Source organism: Chionomys nivalis, chromosome 6 (assembly GCF_950005125.1).
Source record: "Chionomys nivalis chromosome 6, mChiNiv1.1, whole genome shotgun sequence".
Classification (NCBI taxonomy): Eukaryota; Metazoa; Chordata; class Mammalia; order Rodentia; family Cricetidae; genus Chionomys; species Chionomys nivalis.
This window is the reverse complement of record NC_080091.1, coordinates 68,167,482-68,186,850: the sequence shown is the minus strand read 5'-3', so window position 1 is coordinate 68,186,850 and position 19,369 is coordinate 68,167,482. Positions and strand designations below refer to the sequence as shown.

At 41.2% G+C, this 19,369-nt stretch overlaps 1 protein-coding gene across 1 annotated transcript in view; it reads right to left on the bottom strand.

The window, feature by feature from the left end:
* Nsun7 (NOP2/Sun RNA methyltransferase family member 7) overlaps positions 1–18,580 on the bottom strand; it is a 40,830-nt gene extending 22,250 nt beyond the window's left edge. The window contains exons 1-7 of the mRNA XM_057772365.1: positions 18,460–18,580; positions 17,767–18,165; positions 11,328–11,386; positions 10,542–10,672; positions 2,064–2,216; positions 1,469–1,652; positions 341–551 (exon numbers count right to left, since the gene is read on the bottom strand). Of these exons, the coding sequence (XP_057628348.1) occupies positions 341–551; positions 1,469–1,652; positions 2,064–2,216; positions 10,542–10,672; positions 11,328–11,386; positions 17,767–18,097 (1,069 nt within the window). The 5' untranslated portion in view covers positions 18,098–18,165; positions 18,460–18,580. The remainder of the gene's footprint in view (positions 1–340; positions 552–1,468; positions 1,653–2,063; positions 2,217–10,541; positions 10,673–11,327; positions 11,387–17,766; positions 18,166–18,459) is intronic.
* Positions 18,581–19,369: the final 789 nt, after the last annotated feature.

The window sequence follows — 19,369 nt, the reverse complement described above, 5'->3', positions numbered from 1 at the left end:
TTAGGAGCATAAAAGACTTCATTTCTATTCCCTGATGTTCCCTTTGTAAATTAAACATCTATGTTAGTATCTTCTCATCTATTAAATGATAAGTTTTGAATCAGATGTTATTCTGTCAGAGAGAAAAGCAGCCCAGTCCCCAAACACCTAGAAGCTAATTACTTTAACCTGGAGCTTTCAGTCCCATATTAAACACAGACAGCCTGACACGGGTTTGCGAGGATTTTAGAAAGATGGTTCACATATAATTTATATTACAACAACATAGTAAAACTTCAAACACTTCGAATATTTCTAGATTCTTTTAGAACAATAATCATCAAATAATATTTGCACATACTTTGGCATCCCATTTTTGCAAAAAGGTTCGTCAGTTCAGATTCCTTATCTTGTGATTGTATTCCACATACAAATATTTTTGAGGTGTTATTATTTGTTAAGATTGACATATGGGCAACTGTGTACCACGAGCCTGTGTTGACCATTAGGATATCATCATCCATATTTAATAAAGCTTTTACAGAGTGGACAGCAAGACTTCGAGATTTGTCCTACAGAAAATAGTATGGTTAGAATTTCAAAATGGGTAACAGAAAAATAAGATGACTTAATTTTACTTTAAATAAACATAAGCGTTTGGTAGGAATTCTGAAAAGATACCTGATCCATTTTAGTGTAGCATCTTAATATATGTCTAAATGAAAGTCAATGAAGATAACTGATAAACATATTTAAAATAAAAGGCTTATTCATTAACCTAAGTTATGTCTACCATTTATTCTCTGTATAGTGACAAGCCAGTCCTAAAATAGCAAAATATGATTTATAGATTATTATGGCTTGGCTTTCATTCTTTTGTGTTGTGAATGTTTTTAATTATGTGGCTGTCTGGGAATTTGTGCACATGAAGGCAGTGCCTACAGAGGCAAGAAGGTGGTGTCGGTTCTTCTGGAGTCCGGGTTCCAGGCAGTTCTGAGAAGCCTGATGTGGTACTCCCTTAACCATGGGCCATCTCTCCAGTCCCTTCGCCTCCACTCTTACCCCTTCATGAAACCCCACTCACCCACTACCACCATTTTTAATTCCCAATTACACAGCCATCTAGATTGCCGCTAGCTCAGATGAAACTGAGATGTTTGAGAAAATCATAGAAGGCAGAAAAGATAAGAGATTCTATCCAAGGACATGGGTGTGGGAGCTGGGCCCAATCCCAGCACTTGAAAGGCTGAGGCTGAAGGATTGCCTTAAGCTTGAGGCTAACCTGAGCAAGATAAAGCATTCCCGGTAGTTTGGGCTGGATAACAAGATCTCGTCTCAAGAAAACCGAACCAACCAAAGAATGCTGGTGTGTGGAGGGGGTTAGAACTTAGAGCACTAAGTTAATCCACCTTAAATTCATTTTGAGATGCAAGGATTGTTTGGGTAAGCAGTATTATTCAATTCACAACGGAAATAAATATTAGTTTACCTGAAAAATAAGTTTATAATCTTTGAAGAGATCTGTGTTTATAAGATCTCTTTTGAGATGAGCTGGGAAAATTAGAACATCATCGCAGTGCTGATCCATGGCAAAAACTCTGTCGTCAAGATGCAGAACAGACTTGACTCTATGATAGCCCTTTCTCCTTAGACTACTATAGACGTCTTCAGGGCTGCACATATAAACACAATAATAAAGAGACTTGACTCTATGCTAACCCTTTCTCCTCAGATCACTATAAACGTCTTCAGGGTTGCACATATAAACACAATCATAAATAGAATGCATTCAAACATATTTAGCATTAATACATTTGCTCCTGCAACAATGAGAAATATCACTACACATATTGCATGTGATAAAACAATTTTAGCAAAGTTAAAAAATAATTAGAAACAGAAAGTGTAACATATTAATATAATCTTATTAATTTAGTAAATTGATGGTAAGAGCTAAAATTAAACTATGACTCTAATCGTTTCCCTAAATGTGGCCTCACCCCTAAGAAAGGAAGTCTTTATAACATTATCTTAAAATAATAGGGTTTTGAAATATGAATGAAGAACTGGACTGAAGTGCATACCTGATTTTACCAGTATTTATCCAAGCATAAAGAGGCAAAGTGGAGGCCCTCTGTTCCTGTTTCCTAACTGTCTCTGGTAGAATGTGGTAAATTGAAAGGGCGTCGTGTTTGATTCGACATCTCGCCAATGATGCAGCCAACTTTGTCTTACAGCTAAAGACAGAAAACTCATTCTTGATGACCATGAACGTGAAACAAGACTATCAATTCTTCATTTGAAACATTTACAAAATCCCATTTTGAGTTTTAACAAATTTGTCTGTCATTCCATTTCAAATTTTTAAAAGTTAAAATAAAATTTTGTGATATTCAAAAATAGAAACCCAATAGTCCTGATGTTCTGCTCTGTTTTGCTGCTGTGTAGTCATATACTCCTAAAATATTGCAACATTGATAGTTCAAGGACTAAGCACAGAATCTCAAGTGAGACGAAGCAGAAGTGAATCCAGGCACTATTGCTCACCAGCTGTGAGGCCTTAGGAACGTTGCTCGTTCTCTCAGCGTCAGTTCTCCCATATCTCAAGGTCGTCAGCTTACCTTAGCATTAATGTGCTTCTATGTGCACAGTATTTAGCACAGGACAGACACACAGCAGGTAGCCATTAGTCTGGTTAATATTATCAAGATGGCAATGGTGTGTGCTGATACTATTCCAAAGATTTCATTAGACTCTCTCAAATCCCGCTTAGTTCCGAACACCCCAATGCCTCACAGTCCCAAACAAGAGAAAAGAAGAACATTAGTACTACGAAGACACAATACATTTTAATGAGTGTAAATAGCATTACTTCGTGCCTCTTCTAGAACTTTCTCAGTAGGAATCCAACTGAAATAAAGGAAAAATAAGGAACAGATGTCACAAAAGGATCAAGTACAAACTGAGGTCCACTTGATTTGTATTTAGGAAAAGAGGACATCCTTAAGGAATCGCTAGGTGGCCAGCAACACAAACCCCGAAAGAACAGTAGGATGCAGAGCTTGGTGATGGGCACCAAGTGCGGACACCGCTTTCTTTTCCTTATGCCATTCAAACTCCCGAATCTAAATTTCACACCCACTTGCCAAGATAAAAATCTTAATTTGTAGGTCTGAGAGAGGCAATCAGGAGTACCTGAAGAGGGTGGTTTTAGCAGACAGTAAACTTATTAAGCTGTATTATAAAATTGCAGCAGGAGACTTAAAATGATAGCATATTGATACATACCGAAGACTAAGCAAAGACTGTGAATTGCTGTTCTATAGTATACATGTATAGATGTTTGATTACAGAATATTTTGATCATTTATTTCCAAATACCAACTTAGTTCGAGTTTTCCATACATGATCAATGCTACCAAGTGGATTATCTGATTAATTTCTGCAGCCACAACTGCCCAGCCGCCCCTCACCAGCATTCCCATCCACACGCAGTCAGAGATCCTTTCTAAGCATATTAGACAATTCTAAAGTGCACTGGCCACAGGACAGAATCCAAGCTTTAGCATGAATATACTAGAACACCAGTAAGTTAGCCTCACGCGGCTCTTCCTGCAACAGTTCCACCACTCCCTTCCATACATCTATCTTTAGATATTTGCAAGCCTATAATATGCATGTTCCCTCACCTCTCTCTCCTCCCCTTTTCTCTCCATCCCCTCCTTCTTCCCTCCTTCTCTCTCTTCCCTCCCGCTCCCCCTCTCTCTTCTGCCTGGCCTCTGAATCAAATTACCTGAGTTCAAACTTCTATTCCACCAATCATTAGCAGCATGCCTTTAGACAAGTTATTTAATCTTTCTAAGCTCTGCAAGTAATTACTTTAGCAATTAGTATCTAATGAACAAGGTTGTTGCACAGATACCTATGAAAATTTACTTAAGAGTCTGGCTAGCCAAAATATCTTATAATTAATATGCTTATCACATTTCTACTAGTAACTAAATACCGTAATGATATCTGGATCTATAAAGACTAAATGATAATTTGGGTCTGTAAAGGAATCTGCCTGTAATCCCAGCACCAGGGAAGCAAACACAGAATTGCTGCAGATTTGAAGCCAGTTTGGTCTACTTGGCAAGTTTCAAGCTAGTCAGTACTCCCTAATAAAACGCTGCCACCCCACCCCAAAAATGATTTTGATCCTTAATTGACAGCTTGATGCAGAAAAAGACATAGAAAGTTCCAGAAACCAATGAGTGGACCAGAAAGAAGTTGCTCCTGACATACAAAGTTTAGAGTCTAGCGGAAAACAACAACAACAACAATTTTTTTTTTGAGATGTCCTAAGTACTAATAACAAGGAAAGGCATTTCACCGTGCTGTGCTGAACTAAAGGGTCCTTGCTATGGGAGTCAAGGAATGGTTCCTAGGAGTTAAATTCCAGCTAAGATAAAAGGGAAGAGAGTGGAAGGTAGCCGAGAGTAAAGCGGAACATGAGATATGCTGCCAACAGTTGAAGCAGAGGAACCCTCAGGCCAGAAGGTACCTACTAATTCTGAAATACGCACCCCTGGACGAGAGATGTAGAGACAGAGGAACGGGAAACACAAATGGAAACTCAGAGCAGCTCAAGCATATGTGAAATCTGTCTCCGGGCCGGGGCCACCTCGCTCAGGATACTTTTAGTTCTATTCACTTTCCTACAAATTCCATAATTACGCCTTTCTTTACAGCTGAGTAAAATTTCATTATTTTATGTACTATAATTGCATTATCTCTTCACCAATTGATAGACACCAAGACTTGTGTCATTTCTGAGCAATTGTGAATACAGCAACAATGAACACAGGTGTGTAAATAGTTCTCTTGTGATGCATTATCACTGGCAATATGCCCAGCCCAAGAATGGTATTCTGGATCATATTTAGTGTTTTGAGAAACAGTCACATTGGTTTCCACAGTGGCTGTATCAGTTTGAATTCCCACACACACTAAATATGAGTTCCTGTTTCTTCACCTCTCCACCAGCATTTGCTGTTATTTGTTTCCTTTTCTGTATTTTGTTTGTTTGTTTTTCAAGACAGGGTTTCTCTGCATAGCCCTGGCTATTCTGGAACTCACCCTGTAGACCAGGCTGGCTCAAACTCACAGAGAACCGCCAGCCCCTGACTCTTAAGTGATGGGATTAAACATGTGCACCACCACCACCTGACTTGTTTTCTTTGAAAAGACTTTACTTTTTTATGGGTATTTTACCTGCATTTATACGAGTGTACCATAAGCATGCAGTGCCCACAGAGTCCAGAAAAGGGTGTGATGTCCTCTGGAAGAAGTCACTGATGGTTGTAAGCTGCTATGTGGGAGCTGGGAATTGAACCAGGGTCCTCTGCAAGAACAGCAAGTGCTCCTAACTAGTACGCCATCTCTAGTCCTTTGTTTGTTTTCTGGATAATAGCCATTCTGACTGGAGTGAGATAGAGTCTCAAGGTAGTTTTAACTTTCATTTCTTTGATGGTAAAGAATGTGTAACACTTTTTAAAAATTATTAGCCATTTGTATTCTTTTTGAGAACTCTTTGTTCAGTTCCATAGCCCATTTTATGATTGGGTTGTTTTATAATATTTAGGTGTTTTTTTAGTTCTTTGTCTATAATCAGATATACAGGTGGCAAATATTTTCTCCTATTCCGTGGCTACCTCTTCACTCTATTAGATTAACAGTTCCCTTTCCTGTGCTTGTTAATTTCATGAGGTTCCATTGTCGATTGCTTCCCTATTTCCTGACCCCAGAGCCCTGCTCAGAAAGCCCTTATCTATGCTTATAACTTGATGTGTATATCTTGATCTTGTCTCTAGCACTTTTAGAGTTTCAAGTCTTAAAATCCTTGATCCACTTGGGTTTGATTTTTGTGCAAGATAAGAAAAGGATCTGGTTTGATTCTTCTACATGTAGATAATCATTCATTTTTTATTTGTCTAGGCTTTTATCTAAGTCACTCCTATAGGGGGTTACTATAGAACTAGTCATTTTTAGAGAAGGTATATTGTCTTGGTTTTCATGGTTCTTGTGGTTTGCACCAAGGCTTGCCCTTCTGCAGTTAGAATGTGGGTAAATTGGGCAGGCAGAATTGTTCTTATTCCAAGCCTCCCTTTCCATGCCGCAGAGTTCCTAAGAGACCGGCTGTAGAAGGGTTGATAGATTGGTGTTCCGAGCACTAGGCCTATCCCAAGTTCTCCCCCAACAGTTGGCATTGACTGAAACTGTCATTGCAGCAATAAACCCATTATGAAACAAGAGTCATAGCTGACTGAAACCGTCAATCACTCCTTTGCACCAACTGCTTTAGGGAGCAAAGGGCCAGGACAGCAGTATGTGACCTAGGTTATTATGGATATGAAAAGAAAGAGAAGAAGCCATGGTGGCACTAGTGATCATCTCGGTTGCTAAACAGGAAGTAGAGGACAGTGATGCACATGAACGGGGAAATGGTGGTTTACAAATGCTGGGGGTATGGGAGTTTTCCTTAAAGGTGGACTGAAAAGAGAAGGCGATAGGTGTGCATTCAGGTGACATGAAACAGTCTCGTCTCTCTGGAGGGCGAATCGAGACACCCTGTGAAACTGGCCAGTCTGTGTTCTCTGGGAGAGAAAAAGGGAAAAGGAAACGCTGTGGGCAAAGGTGAAAAGAGAAATTCTGTAAGACACAAGCAGTGGGGCCAGCTAGCCTGCTACAGTGACCTTGGGTGTTATACAAATAAGGCACAACTGTAATGGGGAACAAGAACAAGGTAAATATACAGACTATTGATACCCAATTGCTCGATTATGAGAGTCTTGTTTTACCACCGGGAGTCCTCCATGTTGTTCTAGCCTCTGGACTATGCTCTGCGTTATTCTCTCCTATCACGTTTGTCCTTGGAATCAACAGACACTTCCAGGAGCTGGCAACAGCGGAAATGATCTCTCCTCAACTGTCATCACTGCAATTAAGGCAGGCAGACTGGAGTGTGCTGGATGGAGCACTGTTTGGGTTCCAGAAGTCTTGGGTTCCCTGTTGGGGTGTTGAGAGTACTCCTGGGACACTAGTCACTGGAGGTTCCTTCTCTAAGATCTCTAGTGACACAGCTTCTGGAGCTTTCCTGGAAGAGGTCCCTAAAGCTGGCCTATTGGTATCTATGGCAGCAATAGCAGAGGTTATAGTAGCATCTACTGATCTGATACACAAGAAGTTCATGGAAGCAATAAGCAAGTAGATTATAGAGACAGAGAAGCACTGTCAGTCTGATGAAATTCCATTCCTTTAGTTACCCTGTGCTCAGCCACTTACTCCAATGTGACTTCTTACACTATCTTCTCCAGTTCCAAGCTGAACGTTTTCCTGATGCCTGGAGAAAATCTTCTGCTTGAAAACATAAGACTGACCCTCTTCAGATGATCTGTTTCAGATTCTCCACGAGAAAGGTTAAATGATCAAAGAGGTTCCAAAGAAAAGTCAGAAAAAAAAAAAAACCATGAGAGGAAAAACTCAGTTTTAAGAATTGTTTATGGGACCTTTCGGCAAATGACATATTCTGGCGCATGATGGGCAATAAGAAAACTGGGGGAAGTAAGAAAAAGCACATCTCTGGGCAAATGTGACAGATGACCTGTATAGTTAGCCTAACAGTCACGAGGCATTTAATACACATCACTGCTTAGATAGAGAAAAACAGGACGCTACAGGCTTTAAAACTGGTCTCTGCTTCCTCAACTCAGCAAGACTGTTCTTTTCCACTTCCACACCGCAGGAGGAAAGTCCCCGTAGGCGTGGAGCCAGGCTATTTAAGGCTCAACTTACTTGGTTTTGTTCTCTCGGGATCAACTTTTAGGCTGTTTCTTACATAAAAGCTAGAACCTTCACCTCATTAATCTTACACATTTTCTAAAGCTGATCCATGATATTTGATTTTGACCACATAATTCATCTTAAAATAAATCACTTTAGCTGGACAGAGTGTTACACACCTGTAATCTCAACATCTTGAGAGATGGAGGCAAAACAACCCTGAGTTCAAGGCCAGACTCATCATGACCGGCAAGTCCAAGGCTGGTCTGGTCTACCAGAGACCTTTTCTCAAGATAAACAAATCTCACTCTCCTTGCCCTATGGAACGGGTCAGGGTAAGGGATTACACACAGGGAATCCAGTGAAGAGTCTACTCATCGTGTAAGGATTCAGTGTAAGGAAGTGTAGTAAACGTGGGAATGGATGAGGAGATTCACATGTGTTTTGGAATTGGAGTCACAGGATTTGATGTGTTAGCTATCACAGAGTGGAGCAGGGAGGAGGAGGCATGAGTTAAGACAAATATTAGGTAGATGGTAGTGCCTTAATTATAATATGGAAGACTTCAGGCTGAACAGTGTGGAAATTCTCTGACAGGAGTTTAGAATCCGGCTACAGAACTAGTAAGTTAGTCTAAGAAAAGAAGCTAGCTAGTAAGTTAGTCTAAGAAAAGAAACTAGCTAGTAAGTTAGTCTAAGAAAAGAAACTAGCTAGTAAGTTAGTCTAAGAAAAGAAACTAGCTAGTAAGTTAGTCTAAGAAAAGAAACTAGCTAGTAAGTTAGTCTAAGAAAAGAAACTAGCTAGTAAGTTAGTCTAAGAAAAGAAACTAGCTAGTAAGTTAGTCTAAGAAAAGAAACTAGCTAGTAAGTTAGTCTAAGAAAAGAAACTAGCTAGTAAGTTAGTCTAAGAAAAGAAACTAGCTAGTAAGTTAGTCTAAGAAAAGAAACTAGCTAGTAAGTTAGTCTAAGAAAAGAAACTAGCCGGCAGACACCAGGAGCAGCAACAGGGCTCTCCCAACATGGGCTAGAGAAGTGGAGCAGAAGACAGAACTTCACAGGGAGAGAAGGAGACAGAGACCAAGAGAAAAGTGCTATAAAGGGCATAGGGTTAAAGGAGCCAACTCCTTCTGGCTTTCCTACTTCCATTTCCTCCCAGGTGAGAACTCCCTCTATCGGGACATTTTCCACTCTTGCTCAAGCTAACTGAGGACAGTTTGAGAGTTAAGAGCCTTATTAAAATACTTTGGCGAAAAAAAAAAAAAAAAAAAACAACCAGGGTCTCACTGTGTATCTCATGCTGGCCTGGCTCACACAGTCCTTCTGTCTCAATCTCCCAGTGTTTCAGAAATGTACCACCATATCTGGTTTCATATGAACCGGGGTTGGGGCTGGGGGTTATATGGGTAGCCATGCAATCATATCTGCATTATGGTCCAAAGGAGGATGCTGTATATTATGAGGAAAAGAAGATATCTAGGGATCTGAAGTCCCTTACTAAGCAGTAAAACCTTCTGATTTCTCTGGCCTCATAATCCAGGTCCCTGCTAGCAGCGTCACCTAGTCTTTCAATGATGAAACCATACACTGACATTTCTTGGAGTGTTTTGACTTCTCTGCACACCTCAGCTAACTTGAGCTCCCGTTAGCCAGTCTGAGACTAAGTTATGATGGCCATGAAAATGCGTTTGCATGAGTGTCTGTGTGTGTACGTGTGTGTGTGTGCATAAACTTATAACCCCAGCACTTAGGAGATTGTGGGGGGGGGTCAGGCGATCAAAGTCATTCTCAGCTATGTAAGCCGTTCCAAGCCATTCTGGGGTACATAAGACCCCATTTCCAAGGAAAAATAAAGGGGATGGGAAGATGGCTGAGCATGAAAATTGCATATTGTACAAACATAAGAACCCCTAGCCCCCACATAAAAAATCCAGGGGCAGCACCTGTAATTCTAATCTCCACACAGATACACCCGTGCTCACATATATGCACGCACACACACATATATGTGTATATATATATGCTCAAAAGAAAAGGAGAAGAAACCAAAAAAGGTAAAGTAAGAACGATGGCACTGATACACCCTGTAGGGCAAAGCCCTCGTTGCCAATTCACTTCTCACTTGGCGCCACATCTGAGTTCTCGGGACACCATAACACACAGTAACACTGACACACAGTACACACAGTGCGCCCACTTTCAACTCCACTCTTAACCTGTCATCTTTCCTTGCCTCCCTTCAAGACGAATACTTTATTATCCACATGGCAGTTTCTTGTTGATATTTAGGATAAAGCGGAAACTGAACACATCAGTTTGTTCTCAACTAGACAGGCATTTTTTCGTTTGGCAGAACAGTGAATTTTGTATAGTTTTGGAATTTTCTATTTGTTATGTGTTAGTTTTTTTGTTTTTGTTTTTTTTTTTTTGTAAAGACATCAGTTAAGGAAGCAAACATTAGTTGTTTCAAATTAAGTTTAGCTTACGCACATACTGAAACTATTGGAAATTTGTGAAGATTCCCCACATGTTTATATACTGGATCATGCTATTCCACATCTTAACAACTGCTCTAACATTAGTTGTTTAAACTATTCAAGACTGTTTGCCAAGGAACTCAAGACACTTTGACATCCTTTCATAAATGTTTGAGGCCCAGATATCACTAAGTTCCACTACAGACGTTCCATAAGGGACAGAGCTAATGCGGGTTTTGGTGGACGTCCTTTTACCTCCTCTTACCTGTTAAGCAGGGTCTCCACTTCTTGAACTTCTGATATGGACTCTTCATTATTGGGAAAGGCACGGGGCTGAAATTTTCTATCTTGGAAATCGTACAGCATCACAATAATAAGACTGCTCAAATGATCCGGCTACCAAGGAGAAACACATAAAGAAAACTAAGGAAACAATATCCAAAGGCTTGAGATGTAACTCGGGAGAAGAATGCTTGCCTAGCCTGATTGAAGGCTTGGGTTTGATCCTCTGAGGATAGGAGTGAATATGGATAACAGTAATATTTTATATTCCTTTACTTTTTATAACAGAATAAGAACATAGTCACTTTCACACAGTATGGTTAGATTTAGAAATAGAGATGGTCCTTTTTTCTTTCTTTCTTTTTGGGTTTTGGTTTGGTTTGGGTTTTTGGTTCTTTGAGACAGGGTTTCTCTGTACAGTCCTGGAACTCACTCTGTAGATCAGGCTGGCCTCAAATTCAAGAATCCACTTGCCTCTGCCTCCTGAGTACTGGTATTAAAGGCTTGTGCCACCACCACCCAGCTAAGAGAAGGCCTTCAAAAGGGGGGTGGGAATCTAGTTTGAGAAATAGAACTTTTCCAAAAAGACAGTTTGGGGTACAGGAGTCAAAATGACAGGGCCAGAGTCAAAATCCAAGCATTAGAAGTAGGAAAAAACATAGTTTAGAGTGGTCTCAACATTACACAGGTTATTATTTAGATTGAGGGAATTTTCACATTCCCTAAAAAGTAATAATGAGGTAGACTGTTCTAACAGCTGGTTACTTACTATTGTAGTACTTGGGAAGACAGTACTGTCTATTAATATAGTTTCCAAAATATCTTGATCTGTAAGACAAGGGGAAAGTCTATTACCCAAAATATCAAATCTTAAAATAAAGACATTAAATTAAATACATTAAATAATGTTCTAAAATTACTTTCACATCTAAAATGTATCTTGGCTCCTCATAAAGACATAAGTTACAACAGCAAGGTGAAATATTTATTTTTATTTTTTTTATTTTTATTTTTTATTTATTTATTTATTTATTTATTTATTTTTGGTTTTTTTTTGAGACAGGGTTTCTCTGTGGCTTTGGAGCCTGTCCTGGAACTAGCTCTTGTAGACCAGGCTGGTCTCGAACTCACAGAGATCCGCCTACCTCTGCCTCCCAAGTGCTGGGATTAAAGGCGTGCGCCACCACCGCCCGGCAAGGTGAAATATTTATAATCTTCATGAGTCCTGGGCTCTTACAGTTAAGGCTTTACAGAGACTCATAGTCAAAGCATTAGCAATGTATTCATAAAGGAACTTTCACTTTTAATGTATGACCTTTGAAAGGCATTAAAAAGATATAACTAATATTAAATAGCAGGGCTGGACAGATGACTCCGCAGTTAAGAGCTCTGGCTGCTCTTCCAGAGTTTCCCAGCATCCCTATAGAGGCTCACAACTGGCTGTAACTCCAGTTCCAGGGGCTTTGGTGCCCTCTTCTGGCTTCTGATGGCACTGTATGCACGTGGTACACAGTCATATATGCAGGCAAAACAGCCAGGTACGTTGAAACATGAAAAATGTTAGACAGCCTTGATAGCTTCAGTTTTAAGTATTCCTGGTATGTTATATTAGTTATTAATACTGTTAATATTTTGTTCTGGATTTTCTATGTTTATGAGTGAAGTTATTTTCATTTAATAGCCTTCTGGTGTTAATTATCAGGATTCCTGCTAGCCTTATGAATGGGAAGTGTTTTATCTTCCTCTATTCATGCACAGGACTTTGATTAGACATAATTTTAACTTAAGTATCTGGTAAAACTTACTAGTGAAGACACAGATGAACTAACTATGAACCAAATGACAAGAGTGGTCACGTAAAGGTCTTGATAAGGACAGCAGTTCATGACAGGGGGAACGGTTTAACATATTTGCAACTCTCCCCTGGACTCATGAGTGTTTCTGATATATATGTTAGGCAAGGCCTAGTCTTGATTCGTTCAGTGTTCTTGAAAAACCTATTCTTTATCATGTAGACACAGAATTTCTATCTTTATTCGGGAAATGAGAAAATCAAAGAAGACTAATCTAGAAGTAGAAACTACAATTTTCATAGGCAATCTTTTGGGAAACATTATACATATTCAAGCCAGCAGCTTTGGATATAAGAAATGCTCTCATTTTCCTTTATAAAGGAAAGGAAGTTCAGCATTTTGCATCCTTAGTACTTGCAAACCAATTCCTATCAACTTCATAATTTCCCAGCATAAATGTCAGTTTTTTGACACAGAAAATATAATTTCCATAGCCAAGAAGGACTTCTAAGTGAACGTGTGTGGGCTGTAAAACTTGACCTCTGGAGTCACTAGGGACCACAGGGGTAGAATGAAGGAAAACAGAACCTGATTTTGCCAGTATCACACGTGCTTTCTAGGACTCTTGCCGAAACAACCACCTCCAACTACCTTTGGTGTTGTGCAGACGGTATCAGCTTCATGTAGCTAAAGTTACAAGACTTTCTTACTTTGAAATATCAGTTTAAATAATAGCTACACTTTATTCAATGTATTCTATGTTCTGGGCAAGGAAAGGAAACTTGAAAAAATTATTTTAGTCCTTTGAGCAAAATCAGAACAGCTACTAACAAATGCAAGATAATTACACAGTCAAAGTAAAACAATGTGGCGCCACAGAAAGCTGGAATTATGGACATGTGTTGATGCTACTCTTCCACCTAGGTGATGCATTTCTCTTTTTATTCCCGTGGCTGCCTTTTTAGGCAAACCATTTAATATCTCCTTGAGCTTCCTCCATTTTTTTTATTTGTAAATGAGAATATTCTTCCCATTTATATCAAATGAAATTAGATACTTTGTTTAAAAAAAGAGCTAAACAAGTAGGAAGTACTATTACGGTCGCTTAAGAGAATTGCCTTGACTCTTGGGTCATAGCTGAAGCATAGGAGGTTATTGGAGTTCTAGCTCATCTTCCTAATGAATCACAGTGCAGTCAACAAGTAACTCGGCAGGCTTTAGAAGACAAACTACATATTATGAAGAAAGACAGGGTCCTTGACTGGCTCATGGGCGGTTGCCTTAAGCCCTGGCAATAACTTGCGTGGTCCACACTGTCTTTGTTTACCTTGGACCCTGAGTCACGCCTCATTGTCCTGACCTTTACAGAAGTTAGTCTGAGCAACCAGTCAGTCAGTCACACATTTGAGCATGTCTTCTTTTAAGAGCAAATCTCAACAAAAATTCTACACAGCAAGGCCAAGGTGAGCGCCCCTCATTGGCAGTGATTCCTTCCCCTTGTCAGACGTCAAGTGCTGTCGTAAGACTTCCCTGGGAAAGGACAATGTGTTCCTTGCATCTGTTCTCTCCTGGACTCTGCCCCCTGCATAATGCTTGCTGATTTAATATGTATCCCTCTGTTGTACTAAACCATGCATATAAAACATTTGCTGGGTTCTACAAACCCTTTTAGGGAACTGTTGAAGAGAGGTCTGGAAAACCCTTAGCTATAATTTCTAACTCACAAAAACTAGAACTGAACCATACCTGAAGTACTTATTGGGTTATTCACTGGCAGGTTAAAAAAGAAAGTCCAAGATGGCCAGGTTAATGCCATGGTCAATTTGTGGGAGTTAAATTCTTCAACAACTTTATACACTTAGAGAAATTAGAGAAATACAATTTAGCAAAAGAGTTGGCAATTTCAGGAGTTTCTCTTCCTCAAGCTTTTAAAAACATTCATTTGTTGTTCATATATTTCTTAGACTGTTTCACAGGTTTTTCTTATCTATCTATTTATTTGTTTGTTTGTTTGGGTTTTTGAGAGAGGGTATAGGTATGTAATACAGACTTGCTTTGAACTTAAAGCAGTCCTCCTGCCTCTGCCTCCTGAGTGCTGGGATAACAGGTCCATGCCAGCTCCCACTCCTTCTTTAAAAAGAAATCTGTATTCCTTTGAAGTATGCAGAGATTCTTCTTAAAATTATTCAAACTCTATTTTGACAAATCTCAAACTTCTCTCAATTTCTATTTTATAAAAACAGACTTTATTAATAACTTCATCTTTTTTTTTAATCAAAAATTGACCTGAGAAGCAGGCCATGGTGGTGCTTGCTTTTAATCTCAGCACTTTCAGGGGCAGGGAGGATCTCTGTGGATTCGAGGCTAGCCTAGTCTATATAGTGTGTTCAGGACAGCCAGAGCTGTCTCAATAAATAAAAAAGAACAAAAATAGAGGCGGGTGGATTACTTTGGGGTTACTTGGTCTTCATTTGAAGAAGAATCATACTGAACCATAGGTGGCTAAGAGAAAGAGCTTACACTAGAACATATTGTATCTATTATTGTTTAGTTATAGTTTTGTGTAATATAGCTATTGTTTAAATTGGTATCTCAAGGTAAGAATGCCATATAAATTTTAGATACTCAAAAGCTAATGCTTTCTGAGTAATACCAAGGACAGCATGGAAGTGATTGTCTTTGCCAAGACTCCTAGAAAACAAATGAAATCTACTTTCTAAACCGTGACACTTTGAACCTAAACCAGTAAAGCGGAGTGCAAGTGTACACAGGAGTGTACACAGTAACACATGAAAAGATTTGCAGCACACTGATAATACAAAAGATAAAATAAAATGCATAAGAATTCTCAAAAAATTTAAAGTACTGGGTATTTATTTATCTTGGAAAACTCACTACATTAAAATTCTGATTTGTTTGTTTGTTCATTTGTAACATGGTGCTGGAGGCAACAACCCCAGAGCTTATCATATATTCTGGACCACATGGTAAGACCCCGACAAATAAATAAGACATAAAAGAAGGTTGGAAAGGTTCAAGATAATAATTACAAAGCTTATCTGGGTAAGAAAAATCCAGTAGTTACAAGACAGTTATAAAACAGAAAATGGTACGGGGCAGAAGAACACATCTCCATGTTACAACGATGTACTTGATGATTTAATTTTATGTCGAAAAACTCAAGCTTTTATGATTGGTTTCTAAAGATAAGGTTCAACATTCTATTAAGAAAACTGTTTAAACTTGAATTAAAACTACCTAAAATTGGATTAACATTAAATACCAACTAACTAACATAGCTGATCAAGCTGCATTTCACTGTCCAAGGAGAAAATGCAAAGTCATAAATTGGCTCTGTGTAAAGTACAGAACTGTACTGGTGGGAAAGTGTGGGAGACAAAATCATAATCTAAAAGAAAAAAATCAGGCTGGGAGGTGCTGGTGCACACTTTTAATTCCAGCATTCAGGTGGCAAAGGCAGGCAGATCTCTGTGAGTTCAAGGCTAGCCTGGTCATCAGAGTGAGTTCCAGGACAGCCAGGACAACACAGGGAAACCCTGTGTAGAAAACAAACAAGCAAGAAAACAAAAACAGAATAAAAATCATGAGCACAAGAAAACAAGGAGTTGAGAATGAACGAGCAGCTGCTTTAAACCAGCGGTTCTCTGCCTTCCTAGTGCTGCGACCCAAGTCTTTAACAGCTCCTCATGTTGTGGTGATCCCCAACCAGAAAATTATTTTTATTGCTACTTCATAACTGTTATTTTACTACTGTTATGAATTATACTATAAATATTTGATATGCAGTCCCTGTGAAAGGGCTGTTTAACTCCAGAAAGGGTCACTACCCTCAAGGTGGGAGCCATTGCTTTAGACACTACATTGTCTTCTCTGAGGTGACAAGTTCCTGGTTTCAGAGCTGAGCTGTATCACATTTGGAGACAAGATATATTTCTGCCTAATTAATAAATAGGAGTATTTTAATTTACCTAACAAGTTCGTACTTCCTTTTCTCAGCAAGGCCTCCTAGTACTAAAGAAATCATAAAAATGCTCCTAGCCTCTTCTGAGTGACCTCGTGGTCATTCACTCGTCACTGAACCACGCTGCTGATGGTCCAAACATTCCTGCTCTGTCTCTCTGGACCTAAGCTTAATTTTGCAAACCAGTATAAAGTTTATAGTAGCAATTAGTATAAAACACAACTCCAGGGCTGAAGAGATGGCTCAGCTGTTCAGAGCACTTGTTGCCCTTCCCAATGATCTAGGTCCCTTTAATAGCAGCTGCCAACCAACCACCTCTTCCAGGGGACCTAATGCCCTCTTTGGGCCTCCTCCCAGACGGCACACATGTGGTGTCTGTTCATTCAGGCAAAGCATCCATACACACACAATAAAGAGAAGTAATTCTACGAAAGAAACCTCCACATCCTTTGCTAGCTCTCCTCCTTGAAGCGATATCTGGCTGTGCCCTCCCCACAGTTAACCTTACACTCTGAAGTTGACAGTTAACCACCATGAAGGCCTCTGGAAACTTTGGTCTACCACTCTGGAGGCAAATTAGAAAGAAGAACACTCCTTAAATTTGGCATTCCAAATTAAAACTATTGGCTAAGAATTAGGTCATCTTGATTGGGGTTGACTTAACTGTTGTCTTTTTAAAAAGTATTTTTAGAGACTGTACTTTCCGTCATCTCTCCCCAGTCTCCCTTAAATTTCTGATGCCCTGTGAACTTCAAATACAAGTTGTGAGTTCAGCAGGAATGTAGAGAAGCTGCAGGGGGAAGTGTGTACACCTTAATCCCAGCACTCGGGAGGCAGAGGCAGGTGGATCTCTGTGAGATCGAGGCCAGCCTGGTCTACAGAGAGTGTTCCAGGACAGCCTGAGCTACGTAGTGAAACCCTGTCTGGGGAGGGAGGGAGGGAGGGAAAGAGGAAGAAAGAGGTGGGGAGGGAAAGTGGAGGGGAGGGAGAGAGAGGGAGGGAGGGGGAGGGAGGGGGAGGAGGGAGGAGAGAGAGAGAGAGAGAGAGAGAGAGAGAGAGAGAGAGAGAGAGAGAGAGAGAGAGAGAGAGAGAGAGGAGCAAATCCTCCTGGCTCAGCAGCTGGCCTGTACAACCAAGCTGGCTCCCGTTCATTTGAATGACTGCACTACACCTGTCTAAGAACAATTTCACTAGGACCCCCTCATGTTTAGACTGTTGTAACTGGCCAAACATATACACGTGCAAAAAAAAAAAATTCACTGTTTGAGGGGCTAGGCTGCATTCTGCATTCTCCCTCACCACCCTTCTCTTTTTTTTCTTGTGTTCTGAAACAGAATCTCACCCTGTAGCCCAGGGTGACCTTGAACTGCGCCTAAACCACCCTGCTTTGCTATTTTCTCCTAGCGCTGACCTTCCAGACTGGAATTACTCACACTTCAGGGCACTGAAAGCCAGCTCATAGGAGGAGCGCTGGAAGGCTTCATCCTCAGATTGGGACCAGGACGGCAGGGGTTCGTTCCCGTACTTTATTAGGACTCTGTCTGGCGACTTTTCGACCCGAATACTCTGAAAAATGTTCGCTGCCATAACGTACACGGAGTCTGGATAGCTAGGTTTTTCTGGGACAATGGTTGAAGATTTTTTCATGGCGACTACATCCCCTAACATCTCCAGGGAAGCCAGCTGGGAGATCTCCTCCATATTTTCTTGGGTAAAAAACTCTAGTTCACTTGTGGGATCCAGCATGTTTGCCCCTGTTGTCATAATTCAAGGTTCAAGTACAATTCAGGTGGTCCGGGAGAGTGCTGTCCATGTAGTCTTAAGCATTGTCTCTGCGGAAAGAAAAGGTTGTCCCAGTAAATCACTGTTTCTGAAGCACCTCTCTTGGCGGTCCCCTTCCTGTGACCTTAGAGACTAGGGGGGTGGCACGTCCTATCCACCCGAACATCCCATACTTCCAACTGCAAGGAAAACTTGCATTCAGGGTGAGAGGGCCGGCTGGAGAACTGGATCCCCTGAGAGGAGCCGATCTGACCACAGCCTACAGGGGACAGACCCCCACAAGTGTCCTAAGGTCTCCCTGGCCTGGCATCATCAGCATCCAAGGGACTAAGCGCCCCAATCACCTTCTCCGCGAATCCGCCCTGGTCTGGGGCTGGGATGGTTCCCGGGGCTGGCAGCCGCCACTCTTGGGGGGCTGGAGGGAGGTCACAGGCCCTCGGGAGCCCCGGGAGGCGGCGGCCCGCGGAGGCCGTTTGTTTCTAGTGCAACCACACCACCCGCCGGTTCGGGCAGCGGGGACGCTCGAGGGAGGGAGACGCTGCTCCTCGGGGCCCCTCGCGCTCCGGGTCTCTCAGGAGACACTCTCGTGGTGTCCCCTTGGGCCGGGTCACGCCCTCCATTCTCAGGGTCCCTAGAGGGGTCGTTCCTCTAGGCCGCGCCCGGACTTAGGGTCCTTCTCTAGGCTGCGCTTCTCCAGACCGCACCTGAGCTCGGGAGGCCGCCTTAGGGATCGGCTGCAGGGAGCGGGGAGTCAGGTTCCCACTGGGCCCAGGCCTCGGTTCCCAGTGGCGTTGGCCCGCCCAGCAGGGCCCGGATCTCCATGGCAACCCGGAGGGGAGGGCGCCACACTCCAGACTTCACCCACCGGATTTGGCAGAGGTGACTCTCTTCAGTGGCTTGTCCCCTCAGGGGTGCTGTGATACCAGTTCAGTCTCTCTTGGAAGACCGAGGCCAGGCTCCCTGAGCACTCACCGATCTCCTTCATAAACTCTTAGAGATATTTGGTTAGGCTGTAGCTCCGTGGTTTAATTCTCGGGCACCTGAGGTCCTCATTAAAATGTAGATCTCTGGACCTATCATCAAGGATTCTGAGTCTGGGTATGGGACTCGAGACTGTGCCTTTTTTTTTTTTTTTTTTTTTTTTTGCCTGTAATTCTTGTAATCCCAGTGCAGTTAGCCCAAAGGCCATGGTATGACTCTGTCTAGTGTAGTTACTCCATCAAGCCTTTGAGCTTTCTGCTCCTTCTATAAACT